This window comes from Macrosteles quadrilineatus, unplaced genomic scaffold (assembly GCF_028750875.1).
Source record: "Macrosteles quadrilineatus isolate MER2022 unplaced genomic scaffold, UCM_ALF_1.0 Scaffold_8__2_contigs__length_117827958, whole genome shotgun sequence".
NCBI lineage: Eukaryota > Metazoa > Arthropoda > Insecta > Hemiptera > Cicadellidae > Macrosteles > Macrosteles quadrilineatus.
The window spans coordinates 60,772,761-60,793,979 of NW_026542601.1; the positions used below are offsets into that span (position 1 = coordinate 60,772,761).

At 34.0% G+C, this 21,219-nt stretch overlaps 1 protein-coding gene across 1 annotated transcript; it reads right to left on the reverse strand.

Moving 5' to 3' along the window:
• Positions 1–1,465: 1,465 nt before the first annotated feature.
• LOC129000773 (origin recognition complex subunit 6-like) lies at positions 1,466–20,107 on the reverse strand. Its single transcript, XM_054427768.1, has 6 exons — positions 19,886–20,107; positions 15,782–15,911; positions 13,322–13,488; positions 9,667–9,762; positions 9,215–9,387; positions 1,466–1,959 (listed from the first exon to the last, which is right to left on the reverse strand). Exons 1-6 carry the CDS (start codon positions 19,972–19,974, stop codon positions 1,844–1,846), a joined length of 771 nt encoding a protein of 256 aa, XP_054283743.1. The 5' UTR covers positions 19,975–20,107; the 3' UTR covers positions 1,466–1,843.
• Between the last annotated feature and the right edge of the window lie 1,112 nt (positions 20,108–21,219).

The window sequence follows — 21,219 nt, forward strand, 5'->3', positions numbered from 1 at the left end:
GGGAAATTTTGTGTTTTGAGGGTCAAAAGTGAGAAAAACAAATTTTTACCCCATAAAACCCCCCGTAAAGCCCCGTTCCCATGGTCCGATCGTGCTGGTTCGCGAACTCATTCAAGTTTATCCCGCTTTACACCTTTAAACCAAATTTCATCAAAATCGGACAAAAATTACTCAAGTTATCGCGTTCACGGACGTATATATATATAAGTCTATATATATATATATATATATACATATATAAAAATTTGAACGAATAGTGTTTTTGGCCTCTGGGGACATCAAAATGAAAAAGTAAATCGGTCCCGGGTCTAGGTCTTACCGTGCCACCTACGGTAATAGCTACTTCCCTATAGGGAAATTCGCTAAAATAAATTGATCACTGTATTCCGTATTGATAAATATTTCAAAGGTACTAAATAATCTATATAATTAATACGCTACATGAAACTTTGTCGGTTGAACTCCTCCGCCATTTCTTAACCGATTTTATCCATTGACGTCTCATTGGAAAGAGCGTGTCGCGTAGATTTGCAAACTGACCTTACATTTTTGAAAAAAGTCCCTTGGGCTCTGCCCCAGTGGCTGTTAAAGTTCCCATGTTATCCTTATGAAGAACATGATTGTTTACATTTTGATCAGCTGTATATTTTAATTGCTGTTATTTTTCATTTCAAAGTCTTTTAAAACTCATCGGAAATTATGATGACTTTTATTTGTTTTTAAATAACTACTTTACTTTTTTGCAATTGCTCGATTTCGAGCAACATATTTACTAGTATTGATCAATTAGATTGTTGGTCTAAAAATATTTTAACTATGTAGGCTTGCTAGCCTATATACCAATTTATGTATTTTGATTTTTGTTTCTTTAGTATTCATAGCCATTATTTGGTATTACTAAAAGAAAAAAAAAACAATCTTTCATTAATGAAATCTTTAAATTTACAAAACCTATTAAAAAACCTCTATTAGCTACCACGCGGGTACTTAATTAGAAGTTAACTACAACAAATTTAAAAATAAACCCAAATAACGGATTAAGTACATAAAAGGTTTATACATGTCCAAATTATATACTGGCCTACCCTGTAAGGAATGCTACTTTCTTTTATAAAAAATTGTGGAAACCAGTTCTGTTTTGCCATTATTGTAAATACTGTTGTGATTCTCATCCAGGCCAAAACATAGCTTGCACTTCTGGAAATCACTAGACTATGAACACTTTAATTTTACAATTTTATAACATAGGTAATCCCTATGTAAGTAGCAGGTTAAAAGTTGTGATGAGGAATATAAATTTATACTTAAAAATTAGTTAAATAAATCGTGTATGACATTTGGCTTATTAATAACAGTCTTATTTTCAACAAATTACAACATTAACATAAATCCCAAGTAATAACATTTAACTACCGGTAGTTCTTAATTCATATAAGATTAAATAACAACAATGGAACTACTCTAATTCCTACCAAATGTCAATTGCAATAATGTGTAGCTTATCTTATTTCCATTGAATTTATATTAAACTACTTGAACTAAGGCTGAATGTACTGTAAACCAATTGTATGACCAATTTAACATATTAGGTAAAATTCTAGAGATGTTGTAAGTAATGAAGCGTTTTTATATTACAATTGTTTACATGTAATAAAATGCATTTAAGACGGTGTAAAATCAAAGGTCAGAGATGACTTAAAATAAGCAGGATTTCATAGGAATTGCCCCAAATAGTATAAAATTATTTTTGTAAAAATGTATTTATAATAGGTACTGTAAATGAATATTAGATTATTTTAAACAGCAACAACCGCTTCATACTTTTCAACAAACGTTACATTCACTATGTTTTCGCTGCCTTCCCTAACATTCTTTTCCTCCACTCTTCAAAGCTTTCTTTGGGCTCATTGTCATGAGCTTCCTGTTTGTCTTCTTCATCCAAAGATGTTTTCTGTGAGTCTGGAAAAATTTACATTTATTAGTAATATACTAGTGTACATGTTGCTCGAATTCGAGCAATTGCGAAGCATTACAGGTGTTATTTTAAAACGAACAACAGTCATAATTTCTGATGACTTTAAAAGAGTCAACACAAAGATTATGGAAATACTCACGATGTACATAACAGTTTGATATGATCAACATTTCTTGTAATATATTACTTATCATTTTTCAAAAGCTGATCTTGTTTCTTTGTGTTTTCTACAAATGTTTCCCAACATACATAGCCGCATTTGGTTGTCCATAATAGCGATTATAAATTGAAAAAACATTATTTCTATTTCTTCTACTATGACTTTCCTATGTTTCCCCAGTTTGCAAATCGGCTCTTTCAATGATTGCTCAAGAAATGCAGCACAGCGTTAATTCAGTTTTCTTTTTAGTAGCCTATATCAAATTGTCCAGGCTTACTAGCTTTTTTCTATTGTCATATTTACGCCAACCCAAATTCAAAAAGTAAATATTTCATTTCAATGTTTATAGCACACGTTTTCTTAAATTAAATAACTTCTTGATCAGGGTTGTACGTGTTATTAAATTTACTGAAAGTAAATAAAAGAAACGTCTTATAACACTTAAAACATATATTTACACTTATAATTTTACTTACAATAGGCCTACGGTAAATATACAAAAAAGATGGTAGGCTAAGTGGTGATCGATTTCGATTGGACACTCCAATCATCATCAGACCCAATAGGCGAATGTGAAATCGACCACCACTTACCATCTTTTTTGTATATTTACCGTCTTGTAACAGTATAGCGTAAATATATGTTTTAAGTGTTATAAGAGGTTTCTTTTATTTACTTTCCGTTCCTTAAATTGCAACCAATATATTGAGAGCAATTACATTATCCAGCTAATCATAATGTAAACAATAAGTTCTTTATAAGGTTAACATGGGAGCTTTAAAAACCACTGGGGCAGAGCCAAGGGACTTTTTCAAAAATGTAAGGTCAGTTTGCAAATATACACACCTAGACGATCATTTAGCAATTTTATATGTGGTGTTAAATCTTAAAACAAAAAAAACCTTAACTTGTTGTTTACAAAGTTTCATGTAGCGTATTAATGATAAAGATTTTCAAATCACAGCTACACTTATGCTGTTTGTCTGAAATCGACAGAACAAATTGGTGTTTCTGACTCCTGCCACTAAAGCATGTAAATTTAATATTTTATCAAAACATTCGTAAGTTCGAATAGAATGACGCATAGTAAAAGTGGACGGGGTAACTGCTGAATATAATGCTCGCCTTGTAATCAGATGGTAGTCATTAGTGTTGTACTATCCAAGAAACAAAAATAATTATCAAGTTCTGATTAAAATTTTTATAATTTTACCAATAGAACTATTCTCTAAATTTTGGTGTGTTCTGTTAGATTTGATTTGTAGAAAACTGAGAACTGACTAATTAATTGTGTTGAGGATTTTATATAGTACTGCTTTGCTTAGTGCTATACAGTATAATCAAATATCTTTTTAATGTGTCTTTTAATATCAGCTGCTTGATTAATAGACAATAGACAATAGACAAATAATCTTTATTTACACATTCATTAAGAATAGTAGTAGCGTCAATTTACAATTTTTTCTAAATGTTTGGTTGAGGTGTTGTTTAGTCAAAGACCTGTTGACGGTATTCTTCTAAGGAATAGAAAGGTCGATTAATGAGCCATTGATGCAAAGCTGGTTTGAGGTCATCTTCTGACTTGCTTCTTAGATCTGGAGGTAGCCTGTTGTAGATTTTCATTCCTGCGTATGAAGGTTTCTTTTCAAACTGTGTCGTGCGATGTTGTGGAAGGTTGTACTGCATGGTGTTTCTCAGGTTGTGTTGGTGCATTTCGCCACGCCTTGTAGGGTTATTTCTTACTGCAAATAACACAACTTCCTGGATGTAGAGTGCTACAAGGGTAAGTACTTTGAGTGACCTGAATGCTTCCCTGCAGCTGTCGAGTCTGTGGAGTCCTGCAGTTATTCTGACTGCCTTTTTTTGTTTTCTGAGAACTCTTTGCATGTTAGTGGCAGAGGTTCCACCCCATGCTACAAGTCCATATCTCATATGCGACTCGAAAAGTGCAAAGTATGCTACTTTTGTTGTCATGTCATCTGTTGCATTTTTTATATGTTTAAGAGCATAGATGGTTGAACTTAATTTTTTACATATATTGTCCACATGAGGGGTCCAGGTTAAATTCTTGTCGAGTGTGATGCCCAAAAACTTAGCTTCATCTTCCACTTCTACATCTGGGAGTCGTGGCACTTCTTGAGATTTACGGCCAAAAGCTATTTGAGTTGTTTTAGACGTGTTTACTGCGAGATCATTGTTATAGCAGTATTGGTAGGCCATACTGAGTGACACATAGGATTTTACTTCTAGATTTTCAGCTAGTGGTTCATTAAACACTAAGGTTGTGTCATCAGCATACATAAGAGTAAGGCAGGCGTCTCCTATTTGTTGCGGCAAATCGTTGGTAAAAAGAATAAACAGTACCGGACCCATAACTGAACCTTGGGGAACTCCTCGATTTATTGGTTGAAAATTTGATCTTGTTTTTCTTATTAGGCTGTTATCTCTGTGCCTTAGTTCTACAAACTGACTCCTGTCTGTAAGGTAGCTTTGAAACCATTCTCTTACTATCCCTGATACCCCCAGGGAATCCAGCTTTTTAATGATTAGCTGGTGGTCAAGGCAGTCAAATGCCTTACTGAAATCAAGAAAGATTCCTGTTGTTAGATTTCCTTCATCTAGGCTGTCAATCAGGGACTCAACCATCTGAATTATTGCTGTTGTTGTGGATTTCCCTTTTGTAAATCCATGTTGAAGGTTGTTTAGTAGGTTGTGATTTGTGCAGTGGTCTAAAAGTCTTTTTAAAACAACTTTTTCGTATATTTTGGAGAAGGTGGAAACGAGGGAAATTGGTCTGTAGTTGCTTGCTTCTAATGTGCTACCTTTTTTAAATTTCGGGTATACTTTAGTTATTTTAAGTAGTGAAGGAAAGATGCCTTGTTTTAGGGACTTATTTATCAAATCAGCCAATGGTAGTGCTAGTTCATTGCAGCAATGCTTAAGTATTTTTGATTAGATTATTATGTTGTTCTAATATGTTCACAGTTTGAAGTGTTAATGTTTTAATATCTTTCCTTTTTACATCAATTATTAATAAAGTATTTTATGTATTTTATTCCCTCATTTCATCAGGTTATGGGCCCAGAAGACGTTTTTGATATAATTCATTTTGAATATGTATAAAACTACATTAAAATGAAGAATTCAGGGCTGATTGTGTTTGGTAAGATTTCTAGGCTTATGAACAATATTTTGTTACCTAATTTCTTGAACTGAATTTTTATGTTGTTTGACCTAAAATGGAAACTACACAAGAAAACACTAATACAACTCATACTATTACACCTACCTCAAGTAATACAGAATTGTCTAGTATGACAAATATTATAATGGGAGGAAATAGTAATGTTGAACGTCTAGAGGGTGTTTCAAATTATAACAATTGGAAGTTTTCTATGAAAATGGCATTAATAATTGATGGACTTTGGGATTGTGTATCTGTTGATACTGAAATCAAAGATAAAAACAGGGATCAAAAGGCTCTTGCAAAAATTTGTTTAAATGTTTTGCCTACTTGTTATCCTTATGTTAGGAATGCTAACACTGCTAAAGAAGCTTGGGATAATCTCCAGAATGCTTTTGAAAACAAAAGTTTGGTTAGAAGACTTAGTCTTTTAAGACGTTTACTTAGAACTAAATTGGAAGATTTTAGCACAATGGCAGACTATGTAAATGGAACTTTGTCCTTAGTTCAACAGTTAGCTGACATAAATCACATTGTTGGTGATGAAGAAGTTGCAATGCTACTTCTGGGTGGTTTACCTTCAGAATATGAACCGCTTATTATGGGTATTGAAGTAACTCAAACAACTGTCTCAAGTGAGTTTGTTAAAACTCGTCTCTTACAAGAAGATTTTAGGAGGTCTGAAAATACTTCAACTGGAAGTGAATCAGCTTTGGTAACTAAACATTCTTATGCCAAGAAAATTGAGAAGTTGAAAGATTCAAAAGATAAGTTTAGACCACAGAAGAAAATTATTTGTCATCTTTGTAACCAACCTGGTCATATTAAGCATAACTGTCCTAATCTAGGCAATAATTCTCAGCACAGATCTAAGGCAAATTATGTTGGGAAACACAAAGAAAATGACAATCTGTTGCTTACGACTGTTTTCCATACTGAAAATATAAAATCTTATGCATCCAAAGTTGATCATAATGATTGGGTAATTGATTCAGGTTGTACAACTCATATGAGTAATCAAATGGGGAAAAATGGTAAGTTTGAAAAGAAGGAAGTTTTGGTGGCCAATAATGCAAAACTTACAAGTAAATGTGTTGGTGATATTGAACTTTATATAGAAAATTCTAATAAAGTTACTGTTAAGGATGTTTTATACATACCAGAACTTGCTACTAATTTGTTGTCTGTAAATAAAATTACAGAAAAAGGTAAAATAGTAGTTTTTGACAAAGATTCGTGCAGAATTTATTCAGAAAATGACTGTCGAATAGAGGGAAATAGTGACATTTCTGCTGTGAATGACGGTGGTGTATATAAACTAAACTTAATTGAGCCAACAGAGTTGAATGGTCACTATGAATTCAAAGAAGATAATTCATCAGCTGCTCTTACAGTTGCTACCAAAGGTACGTGGCACCGTAGATTAGGTCATCTAAGTCATAAAGGAATGGATTTACTAAGAAATGGTTTAGTTAATGGAGTAAATTATTCAAAATCAGAAAAGGAGAATACTTGTACCGCATGTATTGAAGGTAAGATAACAAGAAAATCTTTTCCAAAAGGTCAAAGTATCAGAGCTACTTCATTACTTGAGCTAATTCATTCAGACTTATGTGGACCTATGTCAGTTAAAAGTTGGGGTGGATCTCTTTATCTTTTAACATTCACCGATGATCTCTCGAGAAAAACTTTTGGCTATTTACTTAAACACAAAAATGAAGTTTTAAGTAAGTTCAAAGACTTCAAAATGGAAGTTGAAAATCAAACTGGCTTTAAAATTAAGCGCTTGAGAACTGATAATGGCAAGGGTGAGTATGTTAACAAACAATTTGCAGATTTTCTACGTTTAAATGGCATTATTCATGAGACCACTATACCCCACACTCCAGAGCAAAATGGTGTAAGTGAACGTGTTAACCGAACACTAGTTGAAAAGACAAGATGTTTACTTCAAGATTCAGGTTTAGGAAAACGATATTGGGGAGAAGCTATAAACACAGCTATCTATTTGAAGAATCGTAGTCCTACAGCAGCTTTAAAGAATGCAACACCAGAGGAAGTTTGGACTGGTTCAAAGGTTGATCTAAGTCACTTACGGGTTTTTGGCTGTAAAGCTTATGTTCATATTCCCAAATGTTACGGAAAGAAACTTGACACAAAAGCAAAGCCTTGTATTATGGTTGGGTATTGTGAACATTCCAAAGGCTACAGACTAATTGATCCTAAGAAACCTTATTCTATTATAAAAGCATGTGATGTACTTTTTGTAGAAGACCAATGTCATTCCTCTGATGTGAAAGATGACCTGAAAAATGAAAGTCAACAAGTTGAATACACTGTTATAAACAGTAGCACAACTGAACTTGTGGAAGAACCAAACAATGATATAACATGTGTTGACAACGAAGAAAATCTTGTTCATTCTAACAGTGAAAGTGAACAGGGAGTTTCAGTAAATGAAAATACTTATCTAGAACAGCAAGTTTTGGAAGAAGGAAATTCTTTGATTGGAGATAAAAGACCTGAACGTGATCGCAGAAAACCATTATGGATGAACGACTTTGTTTCATATCAAGCTGTTGATGTTTTCGCAGAACCACAAACTTTCAATAAGGCAATTGAAAACAATTTCAAAGAAGAATGGATGAATAACATGGACAAAGAGTATAATTCTCTAATTAAGAACAATGTTTGGGAGTTAGTTGATCGTCCGAAGAATGAAAATGTGGTTAAACGCAAGTGGGTTTATAAAACTAATAAAAATGTAGATGGTGATCGTGAGAAGTTCAAAGCACGTCTTGTTGCTAAAGGTCAAGAATATGGTTAAGAAGTGAATTTAAATTAAGTATTTGCCAACTGAAAATATGACGGCTGATATTTTAACCAAATCATTGTCACGTGAAAAATTTAATAACTTTGTGACAGACTTGGGACTTAAAGACTCAGATTAAATAAAAAAAAGATGTTTGATTAAGGGGGAATGTTGAGGATTTTATATAGTACTGCTTTGCTTAGTGCTATACAGTATAATCAAATATCTTTTTAATGTGTCTTTTAATATCAGCTGCTTGATTAGATTATTATGTTGTTCTAATATGTTCACAGTTTTAAGTGTTAATGTTTTAATATCTTTCCTTTTTACATCAATTATTAATAAAGTATTTTATGTATTTTATTCCCTCATTTCATCAAATTGCTCAACCTAACATTGTCCAAGTCCAGTGAGGTTGCACCGGTCACATATGCATCCATTGTTGCAATGTCCTTGAGATCAGCTAACAGCAAACAGGAAACTTAGGCAAAATAAAGGGAGGGGAAAAATCCTAGACTTAGGTGAAGGGGTTATAAAATATTATAATTCTTTTGAAATTAGACAAGTACATTTTTGAATAGGTGAAACCTCTTATTGAAAAATACAAAGATATGTTGTCGTGGGGATACCAGCTTAATTGGCCCAAACTACGTTGAGGTCGCAAAAGTCAAATATTACTTTTCCACAAAAACATAAACAAAAATGTAAGATTAACCCTTAGAGTGCCAGGCGAGAAATAAAAGTAACGCTCAAAAAATGCCGATGATTTTTCCCGAAGGTCGCGCTAAAAATGCCGAGCGCGATCTGGCGATTTTTAGGTTAAAATTTCGTAAAAATCGAATTTTCGATATTTCGACCAACAAAAATCGATGTATCGCATCTAGTAACTTTCGACTAAATGTTAATATATGGGTTAAAAGAATCCGAGTATCCATTCGGTTGTTATGACAACTGTCCGATCATTACGAAACGTCCGGCTCGTTCTAAAAACGTCCGGTCGGCCGGACGTCAGCACTTTTGGCTCGTTTTAAAAACGTCCGGTTCCCCGGACGTTGGCACTCAAAGGGTTAATCATCAGAATACCTTTGACCATTTCTTCCACCATGTCTATCAGCGTGTGACCTCTTTTGCGAGGTGTTGCTCGATCCGTCTGTTCTGTTAGTGTACCCAACTCTCCAGCTAGCTTGTCAAAATCTTTAACTTTAATACGACACAAATCCACCAGAATTTCTCGTTTTGCTCTAGCTTTCTTGTGTCTAAAACAGTTAAAAATTACCTGGATTATATTTCTAAAGGAGTCAACTTTTATACTAACTTAGAAAAGCATGAAATAAAATATATAATCCTTTCAGTACCACTAGAGACTAGATTAAATCCTCTCCTACACCCACAATTATTGTTATAAATTTAACATGAGGATGGAATGTATAGTTTTATTAATATTATATACAAAAAAAAAAGGGAAAAGTACTCATTGAAGTTATTTCAAGTATTATAAGATTGAAATTTCTCAAGTTAAACATAAATTACAGTACCTGCAGGCTGCTAAGACAGCTGCACAAGGGTACATTGGGTGACTCAGGTCGATGGGAGGAAGTCTGACAGCTGCGTCTTCTTTACTGCGGACATATCTGGAACCAAACTGCTAACTGTAGAGCTGCGAATACCAAACTGTTTACAAACAAGGCTACTTAGATGGCATGGTTGACTACTTGATGTATTGACATTTCATTACTATAATACAGCTGTTGGGAGTTTTAGAATATAAATGAACTTAGACTAGATAAATTGAGCAACTGAAAAGAAGGCCCTGACATACAATACTTATTACTTTTGGAAACACCAACTTTTAAAACAAGCCTAACAGAAATAAATCAATTTTGGTCACATCAACTATCTTAGTACAATTTATCAAAATTGGGGATAAAAGATAATTTTGAGAGTAGTAGGTGGCTCATTTAAATGTTCTATCATCCTACAGTCCAACCTCAGTATAACGAATCTGAAGGGACCGAACTGAATATTCGTTATATCAAGGATTTTGTTAAAACGAGGTTCGTTATATAGAGGTTAGGTTTGCAGGAATTTCGCTAAGTCGAGGTTCAGAACCAAATATAGGTCGGGATTTGACCTCATTAAAATACAATTAAAGTAGCATAGGCTACGCTACAATACTTTACAGTACAGTGTTTACATTGTACAGTAGAACCTAAATTATCCGGCAAAATAAAGGGGAGGGATCTTGAATATTGCGCAATCATGACAATGGCATGGACCTTGGTACAGGTTAAAAACTGTATGTTTAAAATCACAGCTTGTTCTAACCCTCCTAAAACCTAGCCAAACACTGTATTGCGTAGTCATAAACCATGTAAAGAACAAAACAAAACAGTAGAAAGTTTTGTAAGCTACTGACTGCTCCGTGATAGGCCGGTAGGCTACTTACAGTACAGTACTGATTTATCACATCAGAGGAATGTCAATAATAATCATTAACATATAGCATTGGTGTTGCTTGTTGAAACAAATCGTATTGAAAACAATAAATTATTAGATAAGTCATTATAAAAGTGTATAATCATAGCCAACTTAAGGATAATAAAAACACTCGTAAAAGGGATGTTAAGATAACGATGTTGCTATTCTTTCTCTTTGGTTTTGTTTTTATATTCTTTCTTAGTTTTCTCTTTATTCAAAAATTGTACAATTCACCATAATTATCCCATATCGCCCAATCACAGCTTACTAAACATTACGTCGTCATCAGTCCTCAGTGAATGAAATCAGTTTAGTTCTCAGTTGCAACATAGCGCGCGCAGCGACAGCAGACAAAGATGTAAAACGGAGCAGACGAATGTTAGCGCAAGCGATGATGTGACCTTTCCATTTCATTTGATAAAGAAACAGATTTTTCCAAAACAATAATTGGGTGGGGGCGGGGGATTTGTTATATCGAGGGAAAGACGTAGACAATTCGTTATACAGAGGTTAAATTCGCAATGTAGAGGTTCTGACAATGATAAATTCGTTATATTGAGGTGTCTTATTTTAGCCGACATCACGAAAAATTTGTTAAATCAAGGTCGTTGTTATGGTTTGTTCGTTATGTAGAGGTAAAATATACATTGTGTCTTATGGAGAGTTCTAGGGGATTAAAAAAAATTTGTTATATCAAGGAATTCGTTATATCGAGGTTCGTTATATCAAGGTTAGACTGTATTTGAATACAACAATTGGGTGTAGTCCATACATGCTGGTCCATACATTTGGGATATCCACTTCTGTAGCCCCCCAAAATGACAAGATCCAAAACTCAATTATGGCATTTAAAGGAGTACATATTGCCATTGGTCAAAGAGATGGAAAATGAAATCATTTACTGGGGGGAAGAGGGTTGTTGGTTCAGTAGTTAAATAATCCTATAACTATGGGGCGTACAGGACATGGAGCACAAAACCCATTAAACTTGTCTTGCTCATTTTTATTTTAAACAAAGTGTTTAACTTGTTAAAACCTTTTTAATGGATTTCAATATATATTTAAGTTTAAAGAAATTACGAATTACATCATAAAACTGTATTACGTACTAATTATTCATTAGGATGAAGAGCTTAGGGTTTATTCTGAATTGATTAGGACTGGACCATTTCGGATTACCAAATTATTCAAATCAGCCTAAGAATGCTGTAAAATTACATACAAAGATAAAGCAATGTATTTTTATCACAGTTATTAGTCATATTGCTTCTTGATCAAAACGTGATCGTCTCCCGCAGTTGCGGCAACACCCGTGATAATCTCTCAAGATCATAGACAATAACCCTAACGAATGAAATGTCATTGATGAATGGACCATTGGTTATGGGTGATATTCTAAATTTCCCAATTCCATACCAAATTAACAGACTTTTTTCTGGCCAACAACATTTAAGTTTTTTTGCAGTTTCCCGGTTGACTTGATTGTATTTCAGAATACATCGCTGTTTTAGCGAATTTCCCCTAAAGGGAATAAGCTATTACCGTAGTACTCATGGTAAGACCTGGACCCGGGACCGATTTACTTTTTCGTTTTGAGGTCCCTAGAGACCAAAAACACCATCCGTTCAAATTCATATGTATATATATATATATATATATATATACATTTATATATGTGTCTGTTAGCGTGATAACTCGAGCAAAAATCATCCGATTTTGATGAAATTTGGCACAAACGTGTAAACCTACGTTTATTCGAACGAGTTCGCGAACCAGCATGATCGGACTATGGGAACAGGGGTTTAATGATATGTACTGTTTACTAAATTCTGCTCTAGAATTTAAATATATATAAAAATTGGGTTTTCCCATTTTTGACCATACAAACTTAAAATTTAGCATTTTCTTTCTAAACCATTTTGTAGGGCTTAAAAAAACAAATAATTTAGTATATTGAAGCGTTATTATACGCCTAATGGTTACAGAGAAAATTCCAAAAAACTGTAAATTTAAAATTCCCATGTTATTCTTATGGAGAATAAGTAAAATGTTGTAGTTTGCTTGTTTATGATCATATTTTGATCAAATTTGGGAAATGCATTCATTTCATACTAAACTATTAACATTTCACAACAACAAAAAAACACCTTTTTACCCTCCCTGTTGCAGCAAACCTATGTACTCGTTAAACTAATGTTATTTAAATAGGGAATAAATGTGATATTTTTGAGGAGACATTTTAGTGTAAATCCAATCAGGCAACAAATGGAAATTTGCTTAGTCTGCAGGTTTGCTGCGGCGAGGGTATTTAGTACTGAAAACTTTTCACTCCCTCTTTAAAAACAAATTCAACATCATATCTAGAAACAGTAGTCCCGTATAATTGAACACTCCAGACAACACAACACAATAGACTGGCAGCCAATACCAAGTAGTGCAAGTGTGTAGTGCTTCATAACTATGTATACTAATTGATAACTGACGACGTGGCCTACAATCAGGAGCTCTCTCCACCACATTTCTGGCGACACTACCAAGGTCGCTGAGTGTTCTGTAGTCAATATGATGCACGGTCCGTTGTGGTGGAGCGGCCATGGCGGCACTGGAATGGAGGCTAAGTGGGCAGTCCCCACTAAATAATAACTTTAACTTTCTTTCCACATTATCTAGATCCACAATTCCGATATGTTTAGTTGGCTAGTCTTTGCTCACCTATCAATTAGTGTCCGAGCAAGGTCAGCCACGTCAGAGCCTACTGCCACTTTGACGCAGAGCTCGGCTACAGTGAGTGGTTTGTCCAGCTGAAGAACCTTCTCTACTGTGTAGTAAAGACTTGCGTAGTTCTTCTTTGTCACCCCAGCTACTTTGATGGCTAATGCCTATTTTCATTACAGAAAATAGTTTGAATCAATTAAATGCAATTGCTCATCATTTCATCAAAAAAGTAGCTTGTAGTTTGAACTATTTTCGGACTCAAAACAACTCCTTCGTTACCAACATCTAATTTCTTTAAGCGAACTTCCCTATAGGAAAGTAGCTATTACCGTAGGTGGCACGATAAGACCAGGGACTGTTTTCCTTTTTCGTGTGCCCAAAGGCCAAAAACACTATTCGTCCAAATTTTGATATATGTGTCTGTGAATGTGATAACTCGAGTAGGCCTGCTTCATTTTTGGAATAAGATTTCAAGATCTTTATTTGTCAATAAGTGATACTGTACAAGTATTACAATAGACATCGTCAAAGTTTTTTTTAAATATTACATACAGTTAATTTCCTGTTAGAGTAGGCCTAACAGTAAGAATGCACCAAGTGAGTAGCAATCACTCTTTAAAATATAACTGTTAACATTTAACTAACTCTAAAATAAATAAATAAACAATTTACATGTCAATGATCATAAATAAAATCTGTAAATATAATAACGATAAAATCTTTAAATATAATAACAATTAAATATTTAAATATATTAATATTAACATTGATGTTCTAAAAACATAGGGTACTAATATCACAGGCCAGATAATCGTCTATAGAAATGAAATGAAAAAAAAAACTAATAATAATAAAAATAAAAAAATTAAAATAAAAAAATAAAAATAAAATTAATAATATAATAAAATAAATATAATAAAAATAAAATTTTTTAAAAAAATAAATAAATGGAATAAAAAACATTTTTCTTAAGCCATTGTTTTATAATAAAAACAAATTGTTTAAAGGGTACAATCCATGCCTTTTTGGGCAATTTATTGAATAGTTGTATCTTCATACATATGTGGCTGCTCTTTGTTTTTTCCAATCTTACACAAGCTAAATCTAATTGATAGTTATTCCTAGTACAGTACTGATGAGTTTCGTTTCTAGTTGTAAAATTTTTCAAATACTCCTTAACATCTATTAGAAACAGTAAATATATAGATTAGGCAAAGTCATTATTTGTAATTCTTTGAATATTGGTTTACAAGACTGTCTTTGTGGTATATTCTTGATTGCTCTCAGTGCCTTTTTTTTTTGCCATCCAAGAGCAGTCTGCGCACTGCAAGAGTTGCCCCATAAGGTTATACCATATTGTAGATGGGAATGAAAAAAAGCATAGTATGCAGTAATCAGCATATCTGCAGTAACACAGTGTCTTAGTTTTCTGAGAAGACAAACCACTCTGGCCAGTTTCTTACACAATTGCTCTAAGTGACTATCCCAACTTAGCCTGCTGTCTAAATATATACCTAGCAATTTCACAGATTTAATATCCTTATAAATAGAGTAGTTAAGAGTAAAAATGATATTTTCAGTTTTCTGGTTATTTACAATTAAATGATTGGATTGGAACCATTCTTGTGCAACTTGTAAAGCCTGACTCTAAAGTTTTTAAGGTTCCTTTAAATCTTTATGGCTGTTTAGAAGTGATGTATCATCTGCATAAAGAACAGAGGTACAAGGAATATTGAATGAGAAATCATTAACTGCAATGATAAATAGTAGTGGCCCAAGCACTGATCCCTGGGGTACACCATTTTCAATTTTCTTAAAGCTAGATTTGTCTTTGCCCTGGATTACCATTTGCTCTCTGTCACTTAAATAAGAAGCTAACAACTTCAACTCTTGGCCCCTTATACCATAGCTGTACAGTTTCTTAATAAAAAGCTCATGTTGCATTCAGTCAAAAGCTTTTGTTAAATCAATTAGTAATGCGGACGAAAGAAGTTTATTGACAATAGGCTACTTTCTACTGCTTTGCAACTTCCCTCGCTTACCAACAAAAACTGTTTGTATGCCAACTATAAATCTTTGGATTCAGGTCATTATTTTATGGATTTAAAAAAAGATATGGTTTGGAACTTCCCTATAGGAAAGTAGCTATTACCGTAGGTGGCACGATAAGACCAGGGACTGTTTTCCTTTTTCGTGTGCCCAAAGGCCAAAAACACTATTCGTCCAAATTTTGATATATGTGTCTGTGAATGTGATAACTCGAGTACTTCATTTTTGGAATAAGATTTCCCTCGCTTACCAACAAAAAGTGTTTGTATGCCAAATATAAATCTTTGGATTCAGGTCATTATGTTATGGATTTAAAAAAAGATATGGTTTGGAATTTTTGGTTGGTCTAATGCTTGTTAGATGATAGATTAAGGGTAATACATTAAAAAACCCTCATAATAAACTGACCTTGTCAAATGAACAACCAAGTTTATCAGCTGCTAGATTTAAGCAAATTACGACAGCACATGTCTCACTCAAGTTAGGAAGTCCAGCACCTCGCTTGATTCGAAAAAGACGTAAATATTCATATCCTTTCCTGAAATAAAAACAAAATACCTGTATTACACAAAGCTTCAATTGATATACCAACTAGCAGAGTACCCATCCTTCATACGGGGTTGGCGTATAAATATAAAATGCGTATTGCAGTTATACTCGTGCTTTGCATTTGTAATGGGAGAGGACAGGGTTTAAGGAAACTTTGTTATGTCATAAATGCAAAAATAATTAATAGTGCTGCACACTGAGGGTAAAGCCCCCCATACACGGGCGAGCATGTCCGTGAGCCTGTTGGCGGACACGCTCGCGAACATGCTCGGCGTCTCCAACAGATGACCGAGCATGCTCGCGAGTTTGCTTGCCGCCACCGCACTTCCAACATGCTTGCCGGTACGAAAATTTTTCTATAGGCCTAATGTCTCAATATGATAATTTGCATGAAATACTTAAGCAGATAATAATGTTTGGGCTAGTAAAGTTAACTTTTCTTTAATCTTAGGTGACAAATATGAAAAAAGGATCAATAATAATGTTGAACATGATCAAAATAGCATGCATTCTCTTTGAGACATTCCCACAGACTTCCGACATTCTATCTGAGAAATGTCATCCATCCCCCAAAAATAGATGAAAATGTTCTTAAAATATTACCACTTTTGGTAAGCTAATGCAACATAACTTTACAATTCAAGTATTAACTTATAGGGTGAAAAATTACCAAACAAACTTAATGTGTAAAAACCACTTGCTTTATACAGAAGAACCTCGTTAATTCAAATTTCAGAGGAAAGACAATATATTTTGAATATGGGAAGTTTGAAATATAGAGAGTTTGATTTATAGAGGTAAGATAAATACAATAATTTGAATTATGAAGGTCCCAGTTTGAATTGTAGAGAGTTTGAGAGAACGGAGACTAATTAACACATCGCGGGAACATCAATAAGAGTGTCAGTTCATGTTTCAACAGGCATACCTTTTGTCCTGAATTTGAATTACAGAGGCTTACGGTAACGCAGTTCGAATTGTAGGGGTTGACATCGAATTTTGGAAGTAACAGTTCGAATTACGGCAACAAAATTCAAATTGTAGAAGCTCGAGTATCTGCAAATTCAAATTGTAGAGGCTGCATAAGCGTAAAAATCACTTTGAATATCGGTATGTTATTTTTTTAATTTTGGAGGTTTTCTGAGAGGAACAGACAAACATTTCTAATAATGGTTTTCGAATTATCGAGACTGTAAGTGGTTTTGAGAAAATAGTCCAAGCAAACTAAGAAAACTGACACAGGGATCATTAAAAAAATTGCAAGAAAACGTTTTATGGTTTTACTTTGTAGTGTTGGGTTTGCAGAATGACATACTAAAAGTTGCCAAAAATCGGTGCACGAGAAAACTACTAAAATCACAATTTAAAATGGCGGCTTTTCCCAACATTGGAAAATTTTTAAAAAAGACACCACATGCATTTTGTATGAACATTTTTTGAGAAACTGACCTGGGACCACCGCCGATATTTATTGGGTTGTTAGTACTTCATTTTGATAGGGAACGCGTTTTTGGCCGCCATCTTGAATCCGCCATATTGGACATAGATATATTTTTTTAAACGTAATGATAGTGTTGTGACACATCATTTCAAACTACATTTTTACACTGATTTCAATGCCAAAATCCGTTTTTTAATGAATAAGAAAAATAATTTTTAAAAAATTATCAAACTACGAAACGTCCATAAGAAATGTATGGAGGAGAGTTTTCGTTTCAACATATCTTCTAAACGAAAAAAGATATTTAAAAAACGGATTTTGGCATTGAAAACAGTGTAAAAATGTTGTTTGAAATTATGTGTGACAACACTATCATTACGTTTAAAAAAATATATCCATGTCCAATATGGCGGCCAAAAACGCGTTCCCTATCAAATTAAGTACTAACGACCCAATAAATAACGGTGGTGGTCCCAAGTCAGTTTCTCAAATAATGGTCATACAAAATGCATGTGTTATCTTTTTTTTAAATTTTTCCAATGTTGGGAAAAGCCTCCATTTTAAATTGTGATTTTAGTGGTTTTCTCGTGCACCGATTTTTGGCAACTTTTAGAATGTCATTCTACAAACCTAAAACTACAAAAGAAAACCATAAAATGTTTTCTTGCAATTTTTTTAGGTCATATCCTATATTTCTCTGACTAAAAGGAAATCTAAAAATTTCTGCATGAAAGACAATGATACAAGGCTTCGTCAATGCTCAAGTTAACTTAGTGATATAACTGAAATGAAATATCATTTATTTACACAAGCAAAGTTAGAGCCACATGGCCCTTTTTACACTTAACCTGTAAACTTATATCTTTTGTAAAAATAACTTATATTTTGATCATTTGTAATGGGTGACAAAACTGTTATTACTCGTATGTACAGTTCTGCAGAGAACCTAAAATAATAAATAATTGGATGAAATTTTAGGCCTAGTAAATTTTGTAAATGGTATAGGCTTAGGCCTACTGTATTGTACGTCAAATTAACTTAAAGCAAAAAAAACTAGGTAGCCTTACCAAGCACAAACGCTGAAGCGTGTAAATCTCCCTTAATTTAAATTGGTAGTAAACCATAGTAGGCCTATAGCTCTATTATTAGTGCCACAATGTCAGGGTAAAAAAATAATGTAGGCCCATTAGCCTAACTCATAGTCTGAGTATTGTCACTTCAGCTTCATATATTATAATTGTTTTGTTATACTTCAATTAGGTTATACCCTATTAATTGTTGTATTTTTCTTTTTTCTCTTAAATATTTTTTGTAACGCAGAGATACGCATCCAGTATGTTAATCGGGCGTAGATTGGGCATACGGCAGTGACGTCACCGGGTAGTGGGGGCCCGGAATACCATAACCGCAACGATACGAAGAGCAGTCGATTGGTGTTCGTGGAGTAGTGGATAGTGTACCCAGCTCATATCCAAGAGGTATCCAGATCGAATGCCCTTGGTGACACTAACTTTTTGTTAAAGATTCTGCTTAGAATGCAATTTCTTCTTAACTGTACATCATTTGTTAGAATTTGAGGCATTAATAATTTCATTTTATGAACAGAATATAACCTTCATTCAATTTGAAATTATAAATGAAAAAAAAATTAAATAAAAAATCATTTATTTACACAGGCAAAGTTAGGGTCACATGGCCCTTTCTTACACTTAACCTGCACTTTAAAATATAATATAAATATTTTAGGCTAACAGAATCAGCTTAAACTTATACAATAAAGCAAAACCGAAATCATAGATACAGAAACTTTTATCAAAAATCAGTAAATTTTAAAAATACTTACACACACACACTCACACATACATACATCCAAGTCAGTGACCGCCATGCGCACAAGCCCCTACGACAAACCTACCATGGTCATACGTTCAAAATAGAGATTTTTTAGTGCTGCCACAAACCGGGAACGACTATCGAGGGATTTAATAGCTAAAGGGAGATCGTTCCAATGACGGCAAGCAGCTACAACAAACGCTCTGTCGTAAACCGCGGTCCTATGGTGAGGCATACGCAAAGTTAATGATGCATGGTGTGAGTATTTAACACTTTCTTCAGCTACAAATCTAAAATCATCTACAAAATATTTTGGAAAATTGTTTTTTAATATTGAATAGGTTAGCGAAAGAATTTTGATTGATCTCAGGTCACATAGCTAACTTAGAATGAATGCATAGAAAGGGGTGATGCGCTCACTGCGTCTTAGATCATAAATGAACCTTAGGCAGTAGTTCTGAGCGCATTGGAGAGCATCAGCGAGGATTTGTTTCATTATCAGCAAGTTTGGTTAAGTTATTTAAGTTAGTTTATGACAGTAAATGCCAGACGCCGGACGCGTAGGCCTACTGGTATCCTCTGCCTTTTTGTAAACTGGCATGTACCGTTGGAAGTATAAATAAATAAACTGATTGAACCAAATCACACCAATAGGCTATAGGCTACTGTACTATAGGGTCGATACTTACTTAGATAATTTATCTGAAGAATCTAACATGAGTTTTTCCGTGATTTTGTTTAAAAGTTTTGTATCATTTTCAAAAGAAAATGAAGTCATGACTTCAAGCTAAACGTTAACAATTAGAAAATGTTCTACAGAGAGGAACTAATAAATTTTAAAGTTGAACTAGGCTTTAGGCTGAAAATCTCCTGTAAAACACTGGTCACTGGTGAGTGCTCTCGTCTAGCTCTTATTGATAGAGATAGATGACTGGACTGACAAAAAATGACAATGACAGTGACAGAGGACACGATACACATACACACAAACGCAATCGGTACAAAACAAACAAAAAGGCGGGAAAATGGGAAGATCAAGATAGACGCGCTTTGCGCTTACGATTAAGCCAGTCAAGGGATTCAGTCAAAACGAAATCAACTGGACTTAAGAGGGTTCCCTACCCCCGCCGAAAAACGTCAGAAAACCGCTTCGCGCGGTATCATATAGCGATTCTAGTTTTAACATTTAAATTGTGAACCAAACACCATTTTGTACATAAAGAGTGGTTCTACTAAGTTTGCTTTTTAAAAAATGTCTATGCTTACGCAATCAAGGGCAACGACTTGTCAAAGTTAGTGAACTTTACAGTTAAATAATAATATCTTTTTATGAAATTATCGATTTTTTATAAAGCAATATTAGTGCGAAATTTAACTAAAAATATCAAGTCACTTTTAGTTTCAAGAAAAGATTATTTTTTGTAAGTGCAAAATGAAACCGCGTAAAACCTTGCACGGCGAAAAGTGCTATGATTCTGACGGACTCTATCGGCCTTTATCGAAACTACTGTCTCGCGGAGGGACCACAATAATGTTAAATGGACCAGCAGACAGCAATCCTAAGGAATATTTTGTCGTCTTGTAGTTCCAACTAAACTCACCAGGGTCGCAGAAAATTGAAAACAGTTCGAGGTAGGGAACCCCCTTAAGTTGGTATCAGACTCAGGGAGAGGTAAACTTAGCCTATTGCAATTTTTTTTAATAAAGTTTTTTTACAATCTGTTTTATCTATGGTTTTACATTAAACAATAAGTAAATATGATGGCATTTATATAAATAAAATAAAAATTGGAAAACATGAGAAACAGCTTTAGCACTAACAAAAAAAAGCAAAGAAAATAAATTTCAGAGCTGCTGTACAAATCGAGTCGGAAGGTCTAAAACATTTCTCTCTTTTTAGTCTGTAGACATGTTGACTGTTGTCATGTTGTCTATAGTCCTCGCCACCCTAAGTCGAGGCAGCCAAAGGCCGCACTAGACTAGATATACGCCGTGCGGCCTTGGGCTGCCTCAACTTAGGGTG

Excerpts from the sequence above, each read along its gene's own strand:
- LOC129000773 (XM_054427768.1), bottom strand. The coding sequence starts at position 19,974 with ATGACTTCATTTTCTTTTGAAAATGATACAAAACTTTTAAACAAAATC. Across the intron at positions 15,912-19,885 it reads TCTTCAGATAAATTATCTAA|GAAAGGATATGAATATTTAC; the intron begins GTAAGTATCGAC and ends TTTTTATTTCAG. Across the intron at positions 13,489-15,781 it reads TTGGTTGTTCATTTGACAAG|GCATTAGCCATCAAAGTAGC; the intron begins GTCAGTTTATTA and ends TAATGAAAATAG.